Source organism: Syngnathus floridae, chromosome 7 (assembly GCF_059516105.1).
Source record: "Syngnathus floridae isolate MCC-2025c chromosome 7, RoL_Sflo_1.0, whole genome shotgun sequence".
Taxonomy (NCBI): domain Eukaryota; kingdom Metazoa; phylum Chordata; class Actinopteri; order Syngnathiformes; family Syngnathidae; genus Syngnathus; species Syngnathus floridae.
Genome location: NC_142419.1, coordinates 10,212,053 through 10,227,595, shown reverse-complemented (window position 1 = coordinate 10,227,595; position 15,543 = coordinate 10,212,053). Strand labels below are relative to the sequence as shown.

Below are 15,543 nucleotides of genomic sequence, written 5' to 3'. Positions count from 1 at the left end.
ATCTGTAGGCTATAAATACTATGATGACTGATCATGATAGCTAGTTAGCTCCTGCATCTTCACTATACAGTTTTTATACATTGTAATTAGGCAGTATACCGTCTGAACACATGATATATTGTACAATAATACAATGGAAGGGTTTACAGTAAGTATACAAATGTGTGGCTGTACACTAAGATTTTACAAAACAACTCAAAATATAGTACCAGATTTGGTGCAAATCTGTATGAAGGTGCACATTCAGGATGTGATTCTCTGCTTTTTTTTTTTTTTTTTTTTAAATATCAAAAATGAGATGATTACCAGATTTGGATTTTTGTTTGTTTTTTAGTTGCTACAATCCTGGTGCGAAGCAAATTAAATCACAAACACTTAATTAACCCATGCGCACACACAATCCACAATAAAAGATCCGGTAGTAATCAAAGCGGTCATTTCAAACCCTCCACGGCCATTAACACATTTGTAGCGCTCTAACAAGTTTACCTGTTTGATCAAATAACCTGCGTGAATCCTCTTAATCCTCTTGCCATCTTTAATTAGCATTTTTCAAGATTATCAAGGCAGACAAAATCACACCAGAAACCAAATCAAAATGCCAAAGTAAAAGATAAATAGTAAAAGTAACCTGTCGATTACAAATTTTTAATCTGTTAAAAGTATATAAATAGATGTTTATAGTATTGTATATATTATGGTTGACATGTTTTGATCAATAAGTGTTTTAACTAACGGGAAATAAAGATGTATACTTTATTTTGAAAAGAACTAATAGGATGTGATTGTCTCCATCAATTATCTTGGTCACGCCACACTTTTGTCTGGAGGAGTGTCAAGCGACAGTCTGTCTGCAAGAGGTTTACTTGGAGGTGTACAACTCCGTCGCCGCCACCGCCATCACTACGATAACAACGCTTTCTTCTACTTCTGGTACGCGGGAGGAGCGTCAAGCGACAGTCTGTCTACAAGAGGTTTACTTGGAGGTATACAACTCTGTCGCCGCCACCACCATCACCACGACAACAACGCTTTCTTCTATAACAGGATGAAATTATGAAAGGAAAGAGGATGGTGTTGGAACCACGCATCTCATTGTAGGTAAATATCTGCCGCACACACACCAGTCAAGAAATCGAGGCTTTATTATTATTATTATTATTATTATTATTATTATTATTATTATTATTATTATTATTATTATTATTATTATTATTATTATTGTATTGGCATTAATAATAACGAAGACGTTTAAGAGTGCGCTGTGGACATACAGTGACACACCCTTCGCGAGAAGCAAGAGGCTCACATCTCTGGTTCGCTCAAATAAATGTCAGTGTTGCATTACTGTGACGGAGCTGACGCACGTGAAGATGTTGGTGGGAATAAAAAGTGGTGACATCAGAAAAATAGGAGGAAAGAGAACGAGGGTAGTTTATTGTTATGCATGCATGGTATTGTATATGTTTAAGGCTCAGAACAACAACAGTTACAAATGTTGCGTGACAGTTCAGATGGAAAGAGCCAATCAGGAGACTTGAGGAGGTTGGGGCGGCTGATGACGTCACATTTTTGGAGAATAGAGAAGAGTGATGAATTGCTTTTGTCACCATCAATGGTCTTAAAGGTAGACGGTTGGCTGAAGTTCTTAACTGTTAAAATCACCCCTTATCATTACAGTGGACCCCGCATGCGAGTGTGTGTGTGTGTGTGTGTGTGCATGTGTGTGCGCGCGCGCGTGCGTGTGTATGTGTGCGCGTGTGTGTGTGTGTGTATGTGCGTGTGTATGCGCGTGTGCGTGTGTGTGTGTGTGTGTGTTTGTTGTAAATGATAAATTATAATTTAATAATTGTATTAATAATCTATTATTGCTCCAATTGACAACATCTTTATAGAATTGTAATCAGTTTTGCAACCTTTACAATTTCCAAAAGTGAAAAAAAAGTATCTTTTTGCCCCAAGCCATGTTCTGGTGAAAATCGCATGATCGGCCCCCGATCTCCGATTATCAGATTAGGAGATCGGCAATTTAGACATATGAATGAATTTGACAAACAACCCACTGAAGAAAGTGGTACCTCGATTTACAAATTCCCCAACTTACAAGTATTTCATGTTAGGAGCCATCACTTGTTTGTGGTTTACTTTGTGTTAAGAGAGCCTTAAGGTACAAAGTTAAGAATGAGCTTCTGAGTGAAGCTTTCAAAAAATTGGTTTGCAGTACTGTATTTGTACTTGCACTTCAGTCAGGGCTCTAACAGTGTCTATTGTTTGCAACTTTGAAGTTGAGTGACTTATTTGCAGTGATGGTGGCAGCTAGAAACCAGTGCGACTACAGTTTTTACAGATGGTACGCTCCCTTCTGAGCCCGCACTGTTGGATGAGTCAAATTGTTTAACAGATGTTTAGCGCGGGTCCACTGGGAGTTCAATTGGTGTCAATCGATCCTGATGCATAGTTGTTTTTGGTGGTGTTGGAGCGCTAGCCTGGAGAGCCACTTGCCACTAACACCTCTGGAGCTTGTGAAGAATCTGTAAAAACAGAGTCGTGATCCAAAAAGGAGAACGTGTTTGGCTTATAACTGTTCATGGCAGTCAAATGGAATAATGTTGGTGAGTAAATTTCTAGGAATTTAGAAATAGACAGCTTCCATAAGCACAAATAGCGTAGAATGCCCACCGATGGTGTGGGGACTTTCGGCATGTCTCAACAATACAGTACTTTATGTATTTACATTTACATACAAATTTCAAAAGTAGCTAAATTTGTTGCCAATTTGCTCGGGTAATATGAAAGGTTGTCAAGTCTGGCAACAAAAATGTAAAATTAGCTTTAATGGTGCAGAAGTGCTGTAATTGGTGCTCTCACGCGTTCCTTCACGTGTGTGCATCTTAATAAGTAGAGGATGACAAGTGAGTCAACAGCTGAAAAAAGAGGAGAAGAAGGGGGGCCGTATGGTCTTGGCTCCAAAAAGAATGCTTAGAGCACAACCAGATGTCATATTGATGTCATCACCAGGTGGTGGAGCGCGTGTTTATTTGTTTGTTTGTTTGTTTGTTTGTTTGTTTGTTTGTTTGTTTGTTTGTTTGTTTGTTTGTTTATTTGTTTGTGACCAAAGTCAGAGGAAAACATTAAAATTTTTTCGACAGTTGAAGTGCACACATCTGCTCTTAAAACTTTTTCCAACTACTTTTTGAATATGGCAAAAAGCCAATTAAAAGGCAAAACTCACGTGCAATGTGTTAAAACTTTCATTCTTACACACCCACTAACATTGTCTTCAGGATGACATTTTATTATGTCCCTAATGAAATGGCCAGTGAATGTACAGTACGTGTGGCTTTCTGTGTGTGCAATTGATACAATTCCAGGGACCGTTGGACACAAAACAGATAAAACTGTGTATGAGTGTGAACATTCACAGGGCAGCTTCACATGCCATCGCCATGACGACATCAACTGAAAACTCTCTCACTGATTGTAACTTGGCCAAACTCCACAAATACAACGTTTGCTTACTGAGGAAAATCATTGGTGGCTGCTTTTGAAGGAATCATATTCTATTAAAGTTCTACTAAAAATAAATACATTAATACAAATCCCATTGATTAAATATAAATAACATTAAATATATTTGAAAATTGTATCGAATGATTTAAGGATGTATAAAATACATACAAGTTATATCAAATGAATAAAAGGGGCCACATTTGAATTTTAATAGACAAATGGGCCAGGTCATTCAAAGATGAGGTAAAAAAAAAAATTGTGAGCATTTATACAGTATATAATGTTTGTGTTTATAAGTTTATGAATAAGTCATGCTCATTTTAAATTCCGTTGTTATAATTCATTTAATCATAATTAAAAGGTTTAATACAACAACAATAATAATAAATGTACATTTTCTCTCTGCTCAGATTCCAAAACACGACAAAGAGGTCTCCCAGAGAACTTTGCGCCGTCCTGGGTGTGGAAGAGTCTTCTTGGACCGATTGCGTACCATCGTGGTGGTGTCTGCGACTGCTTCGGAGCACGCCCGAGTGGTCTGAGGTGTCCGGCGGAGGCGGCCAGTTGCCCCGTAGGATGCCCGCCAAGACCCCCATATATCTTAAGACCACCACACCCAAACGAGGCAAGAAGCCCAAACTTCGCGACGTTCTGTCTGGTGATATGATCAGTCCACCTTTAGGTGATGTGCGCCACAGCGCCCACGTGGGTCCACAAGGTGAGCAGGACATGTTCGGCGACGTGGGCTTCCTAAGGGGTAAAATGGACATGTTACCGGCACGTGATGGCGACACCCGCTCGCACAGCGTGGATGGACGGCACGGGGGTGAGGCCGCCGCCTCGGACTACTCCTACAACGGATTCCATTACCAGCATTCATCCTCTGGTTTGTTGAAGACCACCATCTCCATGCCTGTCTTCATTGCCCACGAGCAAGCGCCACCAAAACCACCACGCCTGCACCTGGACGACGTCAAACAGCGCCACCGACAACCTGCAGATGGTCCTGACAAGCAGCAGGGGCAGCGTTCCTCAAAGAACGGTGGTCTGGACATCTCCCTGTCGCCGTCCCTCCGCCGACTGGTTCCCTCGTCCGGATCTTTCTCTGAGGTGTCGTCGGAGGAGTCGGGGTCAGATGGCTGTGGGCCCCCAGATGAGCGGCGAGGCCTCAGTCTGGACTCGTACACCGGTCTGAGCAACGAGGACCTGCGCAGCGATTCACCGTGCGGACTCTTCCTGCGATCGGACTCTGTGGCGGGGCTGGACCTTGACCTGGATCTGGGGCCCTCCATCCTTGATGATGTTCTGAGGATCATGGACCGTTACAAGGACGTGGACCACCGATGTGAGCTGTGAGGTGGACGATAAAGTCTTTTTCTCAGCTGATTTATTAAAAGAACTGATGACAGGGCAGACATTTTGGATGCAGCAATTCCAGATACTATTTAAAGTTCTTAACTGTTTTCACATTTTTTGTTGCAGCCTAATTTCAAAATGAATTAAATGTACTATTATATTAGTCCTCAGAAATGTAACCACACAACACCCTAAAATGACAAGATGACTTTTTTGAATTTTTGCAAGTTTGTTAAAAACAATGAAATGTGGAAAAGGTGAACCACTGTGAATGACTCATGCTTCACTTTTTTCCATATTTTGTTGTGTTACAACCTTATTCCAGAATGAATTAAATGTGAATATAAGAATTCATACACACAATACTCATATGATGTACATTTTTGTAAGTTTGTTACAAAAATTAATAAAGCCTAGCAAATGTAAGTTGTATAACGCATTTAAAAAGCATTCGCAATGCTTCACTTACTTAATGTTACAGCCTTTTTCCAAAATGTATTCCCTTAAAAAGTCTACACACAACACCCCAGAAAACGTATTATTTAATTAAATATTATTATTATTATTATTATTATTATTATTATTATTATTATTGCAAATGAATGGTATAAAATCTGAAGTCTAATTGTGTGCTCCAGAGCAAAACAAAAAAATCTATACACAACACTCCATAATGCAATTTTTTTTTTCCAATGTATTACTCCAAAAAATACATAGACATAAAAATGTAAATTGAGCTTTGGTGGATCTTGTGATAAATCTTTTTGTTTTTTTTCATTTTTAGCAAATTAGCCCAAATATCCACATTTGTTTTTTCATGAAGTGTTATGCATAGATTTTGAGGAGGATTTTTTTTTTTCTTTTGGAGTAAGGCTATAACAAAATGTTGAATCATAAAAGCGCTATGAATACTTTGCAGATGCAATATGTCGTTGCTGGTAGGCGAAAGGCTCAGGCTGGACCCCAAGAGCCTTATCGCAGACATCTTCAATACCCGTTAGTGACATTTTATCTCATGTGAAGATGTGACTTTAGTCAAAAATCACACAAATACTTTCTACCTAATAGGCAACATAGACATATTTTTCACAATTTACACACTTTCCAGGTGTTTTACTAACACATCTGTGGCATTCTTTTGTCAAACTATCAAAACAAATTCGCCACTCCCATCAATATTGTCTTTTAAGCTTAAGTGTTTCAGAAGCTAATGGAATAACACTTTTACATACATAGAGTACTTCTTGTCCAACTAATGTTGACTGACCCATAATTACAGTCGCCTCTTGTTTGTCAAGTCATGCATGCTGTGTACAGTTCTACGAATGTATCAATAAAAATCTTCCAATTGTAAAAATAAGAGTCTAATATGTTTCATTGCATGTAAGTTATATTTCTTATGTATGAGGCAAGTGTAGCATGTCTTTTGGCGATAATTATCCTCTTTTATATTTTATATAATAACTGTCAGTAAACAAATGATATGCCATAAAATACAAATGCTTTAAATCAATAGACAGGCAATTCAACTTAGAAAAATTTAGTGATGTAAACCATTTTATGAAAGCCATTCCTTCGTAATTAAAAAGTTTACATTAATATGCATTAATATGCATTTAAAATGTCATTCAGTATGTAAAAAATGTTAGTATATAAACAACAAATATTGAATTAATTTAAGAATTACCATTATTAAATATTGTGTATCAGTTAGTCAATAAATATTTTTTCGAGATGAAATTTCTCAATTAATTAAAGAGGACTGTTTCTATTTGTTGTTGTATGTACGTCCATGTTACACTAGGTGGCAGTACAAAGAAATGCGTCGTGATTTTACAACGCAAATAAGAAAAAGCCAAATGTCGGTGCAGGAACTTCCTTCACAGCAAACTCATCTGTGAAAGATTCTAAATGAAAAAGAGTTATAGAGTGTCATAGAAGAGGAGACATTTCGCAACAATGAAGTGAGTATTCTGCGTGGTTAACATTGACCTTATTCTATTTAAACGCCTGTGCAGTGACTGCTGTGGCCGGGGTCTTGAGCTTGCTACGCGTGCTAACTGGAAGCTAGCTTGTATTGAAAAAAAGCCTTTTCTAAATTACTATTTCAGGCTCAACATCGACGGTCTGTTGGTGTATTTTCCCTATGATTACATATATCCTGAACAATACTCGTACATGCTGGAGCTCAAGAGGACGCTGGACGCTAAGGTAGGAGAAGTACAAGCCATTTCTAACAATACCAATAATGACTTGGGCTGATATGCCGTAGCGCATGTTGTTGTTACGCACGTCCGTTGAGGTTCTGGCTTTTTTTCTGCTCTCTCTCTGTAGCATAGTCAGAAAAGTCTATTGTGACACACCTGCATCCCCTTTTCTTCCGCAATACAATATGATGCATGTACTAACTCGCAATGATAGCCCAACACAGTAAATTATCATTGCACATACAATTCGTATATGTTACAAAGGAAAAAACTAATTGTGTTCATGTTGTACTTTCAGGGACATGGCGTCCTGGAGATGCCGTCAGGAACTGGCAAGACCATCTCGCTGTTGTCGCTTATTGTTGCATACCAACGGGTGAGTTCCGCCCAGTGTTTATGTTGTGGTCCGGTTGCTTGCCTGAGAGCTTCAAGATTTTTCTCCTCAGGCCTTCCCTTTGGAAGTCACCAAGCTCATCTACTGCTCCAGAACAGTCCCCGAGATTGAGAAGGTGACTCAAGTCAGCCCCATCAAACACATGCAGTAGAAGGCATAACTGCTGGTTCACTTTTTGATGATGTATGTGTTTAGGTGGTGGAGGAGCTGAGGAAGCTGATGGAGTTTTGTTCCAAGGAGACAGGCGAGAAAAACAACTTTTTAGCTCTGGCACTCTCCTCCCGCAAGAACCTTTGCATCCACCCGGAGGTAAGCTGTCAAGCCCTCGTCAGTGTGAAAATACCCTGAAACCATGTCAGTAGATAATTAAACGATTTAGTAGGTTTCACTGCACACATAAATAATTAAAAGTGCTGTTTCATGAACAAAATTATTAAATGTCCACTATATTTGTACCCCCCCCCCACACACACACACACACACTGCAATGATTTGATATTCCTTTGCAAATTGCTATTGCAGGTGAGCAGCTTGCGCTTTGGCAAGGAGGTGGACAGCAAGTGTCACAGTCTGACAGCATCGTATATTCGCGCTCAACGTCAGAGCAACCCCAACCAGCCCGTCTGTCGCTTCTATGAGGTAAAACCACCACCACATGCCACACGCCTTCGTCTACTTCCTGCTTGATGAAATGTGACCAAAACTCTCCGCTGCACCCGGTAGGAGTTTGATGCTGTGGGCCGGCAAGTGCCCCTTCCCCCGGGCGTCTACAACCTGGATGACTTGAAGGACTTTGGCCGCAGAAAAGGATGGTGTCCCTACTACCTGGCACGCTACTCGGTACAAACAGGAAACATGATGCTAACCCAGCAACTCTTTCACACAGAAATCTTGTCAAGTAACCCCAATAGAGCCATAACAAAATATTTTTACTCAAAACCCAGCAAAGGCAGGGTATTGTTGAAATAAACAATGCCGGAAACATAAGTTTCTTGATGGAGATTCCAATCGCATCCATGTTTGCGTTGTCGTCAGATCCTGCACGCCAACATCGTGGTGTATAGCTACCACTACCTGCTAGACCCCAAGATAGCAGACCTGGTGTCCAAGGAGCTGGCCAAGCAGTCTGTGGTGGTCTTTGACGAGGCGCACAACATCGGTCAGTGTCACCTCACTGTTTTGTGTACAGCTGAAATTTGCCACATAACTCACACGGCATTTCCCTGTCCTCGGCAGACAACGTGTGCATCGACTCCATGAGCGTCAACATCACCAGGCGGATGTTGGACCGTTGCCAGGGTAATGTGGATACGCTGCAGAACACCATACACAAGTAAGAACGTGTCAGCTATGGATTTAGTTTGTGGAGGAACTCAAGGTTTCCGAGTGCTTGAGGTGGAAATGCAGTTTAGGAGTTCAGGAGAAGACACAAGTTGAGGCAATCACCTTCCTGCCTTTGACAGAATCAAAGAGACAGACGCTGCCAAACTGAAGGAGGAATATCGACGGCTGGTGGAGGGCTTAAAGGAAGCCAACGTTGCCCGGGAGACGGATGTCTACCTAGCCAATCCTGTGCTGCCTGATGAAATCCTGAAAGGTAAAAGACCCTGATATGAATATTGTGAATTTTCCGATTGACTGATCGGTTGCCTGATGGCCACAGAGGCCATTCCGGGTACTATCCGTACTGCCGAGCACTTTGTGGGTTTCCTGAGGCGCTTCATGGAGTACTTGAAGTCCCGCCTGAGGGTGCAGCATGTGGTCCAGGAAAGCGCCCCGCAGTTCCTCAAAGACATCTTTGACAAAGTCTGCATCGACCGCAAGCCACTCAGGTTCCCACCACTACCTTCACTTACTTCTCCCGTGACATGTGACATGATTCCTCACTCCTGATTGGATGGTATCTTGCAGGTTTTGTGCCGAGCGTCTGCAGTCGCTGTTACGGACGCTGGAGATCACGGACATCGCTGACTTCTCTGCCATCACGCTCATCTCCAACTTTGCCACGCTTGTCAGCACATACAGTCAAGGTCCGCTCAGCAATGGATTTGCGGGCCTCCCTGATGCTTAGTTCAAAAATTCACCGTTCTTGAGGCAAACTCTGGAATTTTCTTTTCTCCTCAAAGGTTTCACCATCATCATTGAGCCTTTTGAAGACAGAACGCCAACCATCGCCAACCCTGTGTTGCACTTCAGGTAGGTGGCTCCGCAGTTTTGCATTTCTGCCACCTGCAGAACTGGTGGGGATTTGTAACACAGCGTTTGAGGTTGAAGTCTTTTTTGCAGCAAAACCACATTGAGTCTCATATTGATGTTGAGGGTTTTGTAGATTTAATGTTTGGGCAACATGCGTTTGATGAGGACACAAACTACACACCAAATACAGTGACATTTCTCATATTTTTTAATCATATCAGTCACACCAACATTTACATTTTGAACAGATTGTTCAACCTTGGAAGAGGGCTTTCCGCGCATTTTAGTTTTAAACAGACCTGATATGTAAGATTCAGAGAAAACCGTCTTTTAAGAGTCTTTGATTTTAGTGAAAAAAGTCCTATTTGTTTTTTTAGTTGATGGCGTTTGATTGTACAGAAGTATATTGTTTTCTAGGTTAATCTGTTGTTTTTTTTGTAGGAAAAATATTTTATAACATACTACATGATCTCTGACTTGTCTGCTTTTTCCTCAGCTGCATGGACCCGTCCATCGCCATCAAACCCGTCTTTCAAAGGTTTCAGTCGGTCATCATCACATCAGGGGTAAGTCTTTGGACCCCATGTTTGGGTTTCGTTCAAACTCTTCATTACCGTCTTCACATTTGTCCTAGCCAGACACTGTCCCCACTGGACATCTACCCTCGCATCTTGGACTTTCGACCTGTCACCATTGCGTCTTTCACCATGACACTGGCGCGAACCTGCCTCTGCCCGCTGGTGTGTATGGAAAGCTTCAGTATTAAGCTCGAGATGTGAACTTTTGACTTTTTTGCAGCCTCAATATACAAAATTGTGACCAATTGGGTTTATTGTGTGCACAAAATGATCATTTATGAGTTTATTGTCTATTCTTATCAATATTTTTTACATCTGGGTAAGCTAATGGAGTGCATATTTGCTAAGAACTGCAATCTGCATTGTGGTCTCTGCCTTACATTTCCTCAAGAAGATGCCCTCGATAATGTTGTCCAGGAATAATGTTAGTATTTTGTGTCAACTTGGTGCCTATTTTTGGCCTCATTTTTTAACTTCATGGCCACACACGAGCATTTTGTGGATGCATTATATGTATACTGAGGCCGCAGTTCCTGCCATCAACCCAGCCCCCCGCCCATCCCCGTGCATTTCTGCCGTCTGGACTTGTTTTGCATTCCTTCGGTTTTTCCAGATTGTCGGGCGAGGAAACGATCAGGTAGCTCTGAGCTCCAAGTTTGAGACCAGAGAGGATTTTGGTGAGTAGAAAAACATTATGATTAGTTCAAGTGTAACACAAGCGTGTGGTTGTGTGTGTGTACATTTTAAGCACAAATTAAACAACTTCAACTTGGTTAAATGGGGCCCTGCAAAATGATATTTGAAAATTGTCTTGAGCTGTGCCATTGACACATTTTTTTTCTTCCCCAAGCTGTGATCCGTAATTATGGCAACTTGCTCCTGGAGATGTCCGCTGTGGTTCCTGATGGCATTGTTGCATTTTTCACCAGCTACGTCTACATGGAGAACATCGTGGCGTCCTGGTACGAGCAGGTCAGTGTTTCATTCACTCATAAGCTTCTGTTAAAATTGTGCTGACCTTGCAACTACATTGTGTTTTCAGGGAATTCTGGAGAACATTCAGAAGAACAAGCTGATATTCATTGAGACGCAGGATGCCGCTGAGACCAGCATGGCCTTAGAAAAGTACCAGGAGGTGATATCCACATCCTGGTCAGGCGTGACAGGGTCTTCGCCAGTCAACTTCTCCCCGCTCTGCTCTCTTTGTCTTTACAGGCGTGCGAGAACGGCAGAGGAGCCATCCTGCTGTCCGTGGCACGAGGGAAAGTATCTGAGGGGATTGATTTCGGTAAGTGTGGAAAAAATGGAATGTCGTAGTGTTCCCTCAAAGTACAACAACAATATCCTGATGAATTCGCATCAAGGGACCCACGTGAAAAAAAAGGTTGAATTTAAAAAGAAAAAGGTGATATTTTTCCCAGAATAAGCTTTTTAAGTACTTTTTGGGAGACAGTAATCATTTGAGATTAGTTACTTTTATTTAGGAATAAATATTTTCTGGCACTTCTTTTTGGGGGGGGGGATTTTTTATGATTTAGGTGAATATTTTTGCAAGAAATAAAATTATATCATTTTTTTTTGAGGGAAGTATTTTTTTTTTTTTTTTTTTTAAGCTAAAAAAGCCATAACTCGTAAGAATATGTAAATACATGCAAAATATTCAGTAAATGTTTTGTTTGTGATTAGTGCACCACTTTGGCCGAGCCGTGATCATGTTTGGCGTTCCGTATGTTTACACGCAGAGCCGCATCCTCAAGGTAACATCTATCCACCTTCCTCTTGTAGCGTATTGACACTAAATTCGTATTGACATGGCACGGCTGTCTTCGGTGCTGCAGGCCCGTCTGGAGTACTTGCGAGACCAGTTCCAGATCCGAGAGAACGACTTCCTCACCTTCGACGCCATGCGACACGCCGCACAGTGCGTCGGCCGAGCCATCAGAGGAAAGACCGACTATGGGCTCATGATTTTTGCTGATAAGGTAATTTGAAGGGTTTTTTGCATTCTGAGACATGAGGTTGGTTGTTGGATCAAAATAAGGACACTGATAAGATAGCTTTTTAGAGACCTGAGCCTCATGCCTGCTACAGCAGCTAATAGAGCAGTGCCCCACCACATTCAGCAAATGGCATTGCTGTGACTTATGCAAGACTTGTCCATCATCATCAACGAAAATAATTAAACGTGTCTCTTGAATCTACTACTGTGTGAGGCCATGCAGCCTTTTACTACAAAGAAAAAAATATTTTTGTCATCCAAAATCCTAAGGGAAAAATTATTTTCAAAGAAAGTCACATTTTAAAATAGTTGTAATCACATAGGAATTAAATATTTCGTGTTTTGTATAAAAGTTGTCATTTTTATTTCAAGAAAGTCTTTCTGGGGGGAAAAAGTTTAAATCTGAGACTGTTAGAAAAATAATAATTCATTAAGTCTCAGTAGTTTCTTTCGTACTTGCTCTTCTTTTCCTTTATTGTGTGAGACAGTTGCCCTTTAATTCAAATGTTTCATGCATATTTTGTGTGGCAGCAAGACTTTAAAATATGTCACATGGACATAGGAGAAAATAGTTTTCCTCGCATATTAGTAGCTACTACGCATCCATTTTGTGTTTTCTGTTTGCACATTTGTGATGGCCTTCCTCGTCTTCTATTTCTGCGGCAGCGTTATGCCCGAGCGGACAAGCGCGGGAAGCTTCCTCGCTGGATCCAGGAGCACATTAACGACGGTAGTCTCAACCTCACTGTGGATGAGACGGTTCAACTGTCCAAGCATTTCCTCAGACAGATGGCTCAGCCCTTCAGACAGGTGAAGCGACACACTACAGTCAACTCCTATTTCGATGCCCTAGCTACACTCGCATTAGGGGATAATCCACAAAGTAGACAGTCCCACATGCTTGAAACAGATTAAAATCATCAAAACATACCAAAACTCAGTAAAAACAATTTAAAGTATTCCCTTAGTGGCTATCCTCACTCTGAGTTTTCCAAATAAGTAGTATGCTTGCTTCAAGCTGTTTGTTACATCCAGTTGAAATTTTTGTAAAGCCAACACATAAAACTGAATTATTTAAACACTAAATTGTTCAACCGTTCTATTCTTTGTCTTTCCAATGTTCCCTAGCTTAATGTCAACCTAAAATGTAAAGCGCCACAGACTATTCTGGTGATAATAAACTGAGCATTACTGCTTCTCATCAGGCAGACAAGATAAGCTACATTTAACTAGCTATCCACATATTGTTAATTGTTCTGTGCACCATGTCGCCACCTGCTGCACAGGAAGACCAGCTGGGTCTGTCTCTACTGACACTGGAGCAGCTGCAGTCAGAGGACATGCTGAAGAAGATTGCTCAGATGGCTCATCAGAGCTAAGAGAACTCCAATTGACTAATCATTCATGTTGTGAGTGTAAAGCAGTGGCATGACTGCAAAGTCATTTTGCGCACTGTCTGTTGTGCAGACATTTTTCTACTCAAAATGTTCATTTGACATTATGTAGATCTTGTCTTTCTTTCAATTTCACCAGGATCAGTATCACTGTTTTGGGCCTTTAGTGTCCTTATAACTCACTCACTCAATCACTCACTCACTCATCATGAAAAATGTAGAAGAATAAAGCAACTCTGAGGTCTTATTACAGGAGGCCAAATATTTGCACACTTATCAGTACAATGGTACCATTTTGGTACTCACTACACTGTTTCATTTGCATTATTTCATTGTTTACAATTTATTTGATGAACTGAACGGATCTATGTGTGAATGAGTCAGTGAGTGATTGATTTGTATTTCCAGTTCATAGAGAGAACGGATCAGTGAGGGAACAGATCTTGACTTTCCCGTTCGTGAACGAGTTAATGGGTCAACTGCCTTCCTTCCTGTGCATCAACAGATCAGTCAGTGAACGTGTTGCGTCTCCTGGCGTGGCCATATATATATATGGCGTGGATATATTATTATTTTATTATTATTATTTTTTAAATAAACATTTGTGTTAAAACTTGTCTGGTGTTTTATTCCTTGTTTTTATATTTGCCAATTAAAAACTAAAAATCAGACATTTGGTTGTGGCACTTTTATCTTTCAGCAAAGGTTTGACCATGATTTTCCCCAATGAAGTGGCCTGTGATTCGGTACGCCTGAAAATGGCAGTGTACCTAATATAGTGTCCGAATGACGTCACAGATCAAACAGCCAATCAGAAAGTGGGGGTGGGGCCGGTTGTGGCACTTTTCACTTTCATTTAAACTTTGACCATGATTTTTCCCTAATGAAGTGGCCTGTGATTAGGTACACCTGAAAATGGCGGTGTACCTAATATAGTGTCTGAATGACGTCACAGATCAAACAGCCAATCAGAAAGTGGGGGTGAGGGCGGGTGTGGCACTTTTCACTTAAACCAGGGGTGTCAACCTCCATTCCTCGAGGGGCTGCGTTCCAACATGTTTTCCAAGTGACCCTCGTTAAGCGCACCTGCGTGAAAAGTTTTAGCTCCTTTCACGTTCTGCAGGAGCTAAAACTTTTCACGCAGGTGCGCTTAACGAGGGAATCACACGGACACTCCATTAGGTACACTGCCATTTTCAAGTGTACCTAATAACAGGCCACTTTATTAGGGAAATATCATGGTCAAAGGTCACAGGTGTCAAGCTCTAGTCCTCGGGGCCGCGTTCCAATATGTTTTCCAAGTTACCCTCGTTAAGCGCACCTGCGTGAAAAGTTTTAGCTCCTTTCACGTTCTGCAGGAGCTAAAACTTTTCACGCAGGTGCGCTTAACGAGGGAATCACACGGACACTCCATTAGGTACACCGCCATTTTCAAGTGTACCTAATAACAGGCCACTTTATTAGGGAAATATCATGGTCAAAGGTCACAGGTGTCAAGCTCTAGTCCTCGGGGCCGCGTTCCAATATGTTTTCCAAGTTACCCTCGTTAAGCGCACCTGCGTGAAAAGTTTTAGCTCCTTTCACGTTCTGCAGGAGCTAAAACTTTTCACCCAGGTGCACTTAACGAGGGTAACTTGGAAAACATATTGGAACGCGGCCCCGAGGACTAGAGCTTGACACCTGTGACCTTTGACCATGATATTTCCCTAATAAAGTGGCCTGTTTTTAGCTACTTAAAAATGGTGGTGTACCTAATGGAGTGTCCGTGTGATTCCCTCGTTAAGCGCACCTGCGTGAAAAGTTTTAGCTCCTGCAGAACGTGAAAGGAGCTAAAACTTTTCACGCAGGTGCGCTTAACGAGGGTCACTTGGAAAACATGTTGGAACGCAGCCCCTCGAGGAATGGAGGT

The 15,543-nt window shown here is 41.3% G+C and overlaps 2 protein-coding genes across 4 annotated transcripts; both read left to right on the top strand.

Annotated features, from left to right (window-relative positions):
- Window positions 1–821: 821 nt before the first annotated feature.
- LOC148395145 (cdc42 effector protein 2) lies at window positions 822–6,226 on the top strand. 2 transcript variants are annotated; one of them, XM_088381820.1, is made up of 3 exons: window positions 822–986; window positions 1,048–1,097; window positions 3,921–6,226. In XM_088381820.1, exons 2-3 carry the CDS (start codon window positions 1,057–1,059, stop codon window positions 4,864–4,866), a joined length of 987 nt encoding a protein of 328 aa, XP_088237946.1. In that variant the 5' UTR covers window positions 822–986; window positions 1,048–1,056; the 3' UTR covers window positions 4,867–6,226. The 2 variants fall into 2 exon arrangements, with proteins under 2 accessions (XP_088237946.1, XP_088237947.1); XM_088381821.1 differs by having other exon boundaries at window positions 833–986; window positions 1,048–1,101.
- A 466-nt stretch (window positions 6,227–6,692) lies between these two features.
- Window positions 6,693–14,250, top strand: ercc2 (excision repair cross-complementation group 2). 2 transcript variants are annotated; one of them, XM_088381760.1, is made up of 24 exons: window positions 6,693–6,830; window positions 6,978–7,077; window positions 7,372–7,449; window positions 7,520–7,582; window positions 7,663–7,776; window positions 7,990–8,106; window positions 8,191–8,307; window positions 8,503–8,626; window positions 8,704–8,800; window positions 8,931–9,064; window positions 9,131–9,299; window positions 9,379–9,497; window positions 9,594–9,663; window positions 10,160–10,229; window positions 10,302–10,403; window positions 10,855–10,918; window positions 11,092–11,213; window positions 11,284–11,376; window positions 11,457–11,529; window positions 11,928–11,998; window positions 12,080–12,223; window positions 12,907–13,050; window positions 13,527–13,649; window positions 14,043–14,250. In XM_088381760.1, exons 1-23 carry the CDS (start codon window positions 6,826–6,828, stop codon window positions 13,617–13,619), a joined length of 2,283 nt encoding a protein of 760 aa, XP_088237886.1. In that variant the 5' UTR covers window positions 6,693–6,825; the 3' UTR covers window positions 13,620–13,649; window positions 14,043–14,250. The 2 variants fall into 2 exon arrangements, with proteins under 2 accessions (XP_088237886.1, XP_088237885.1); XM_088381759.1 differs by having other exon boundaries at window positions 13,527–14,250.
- Window positions 14,251–15,543: the final 1,293 nt, after the last annotated feature.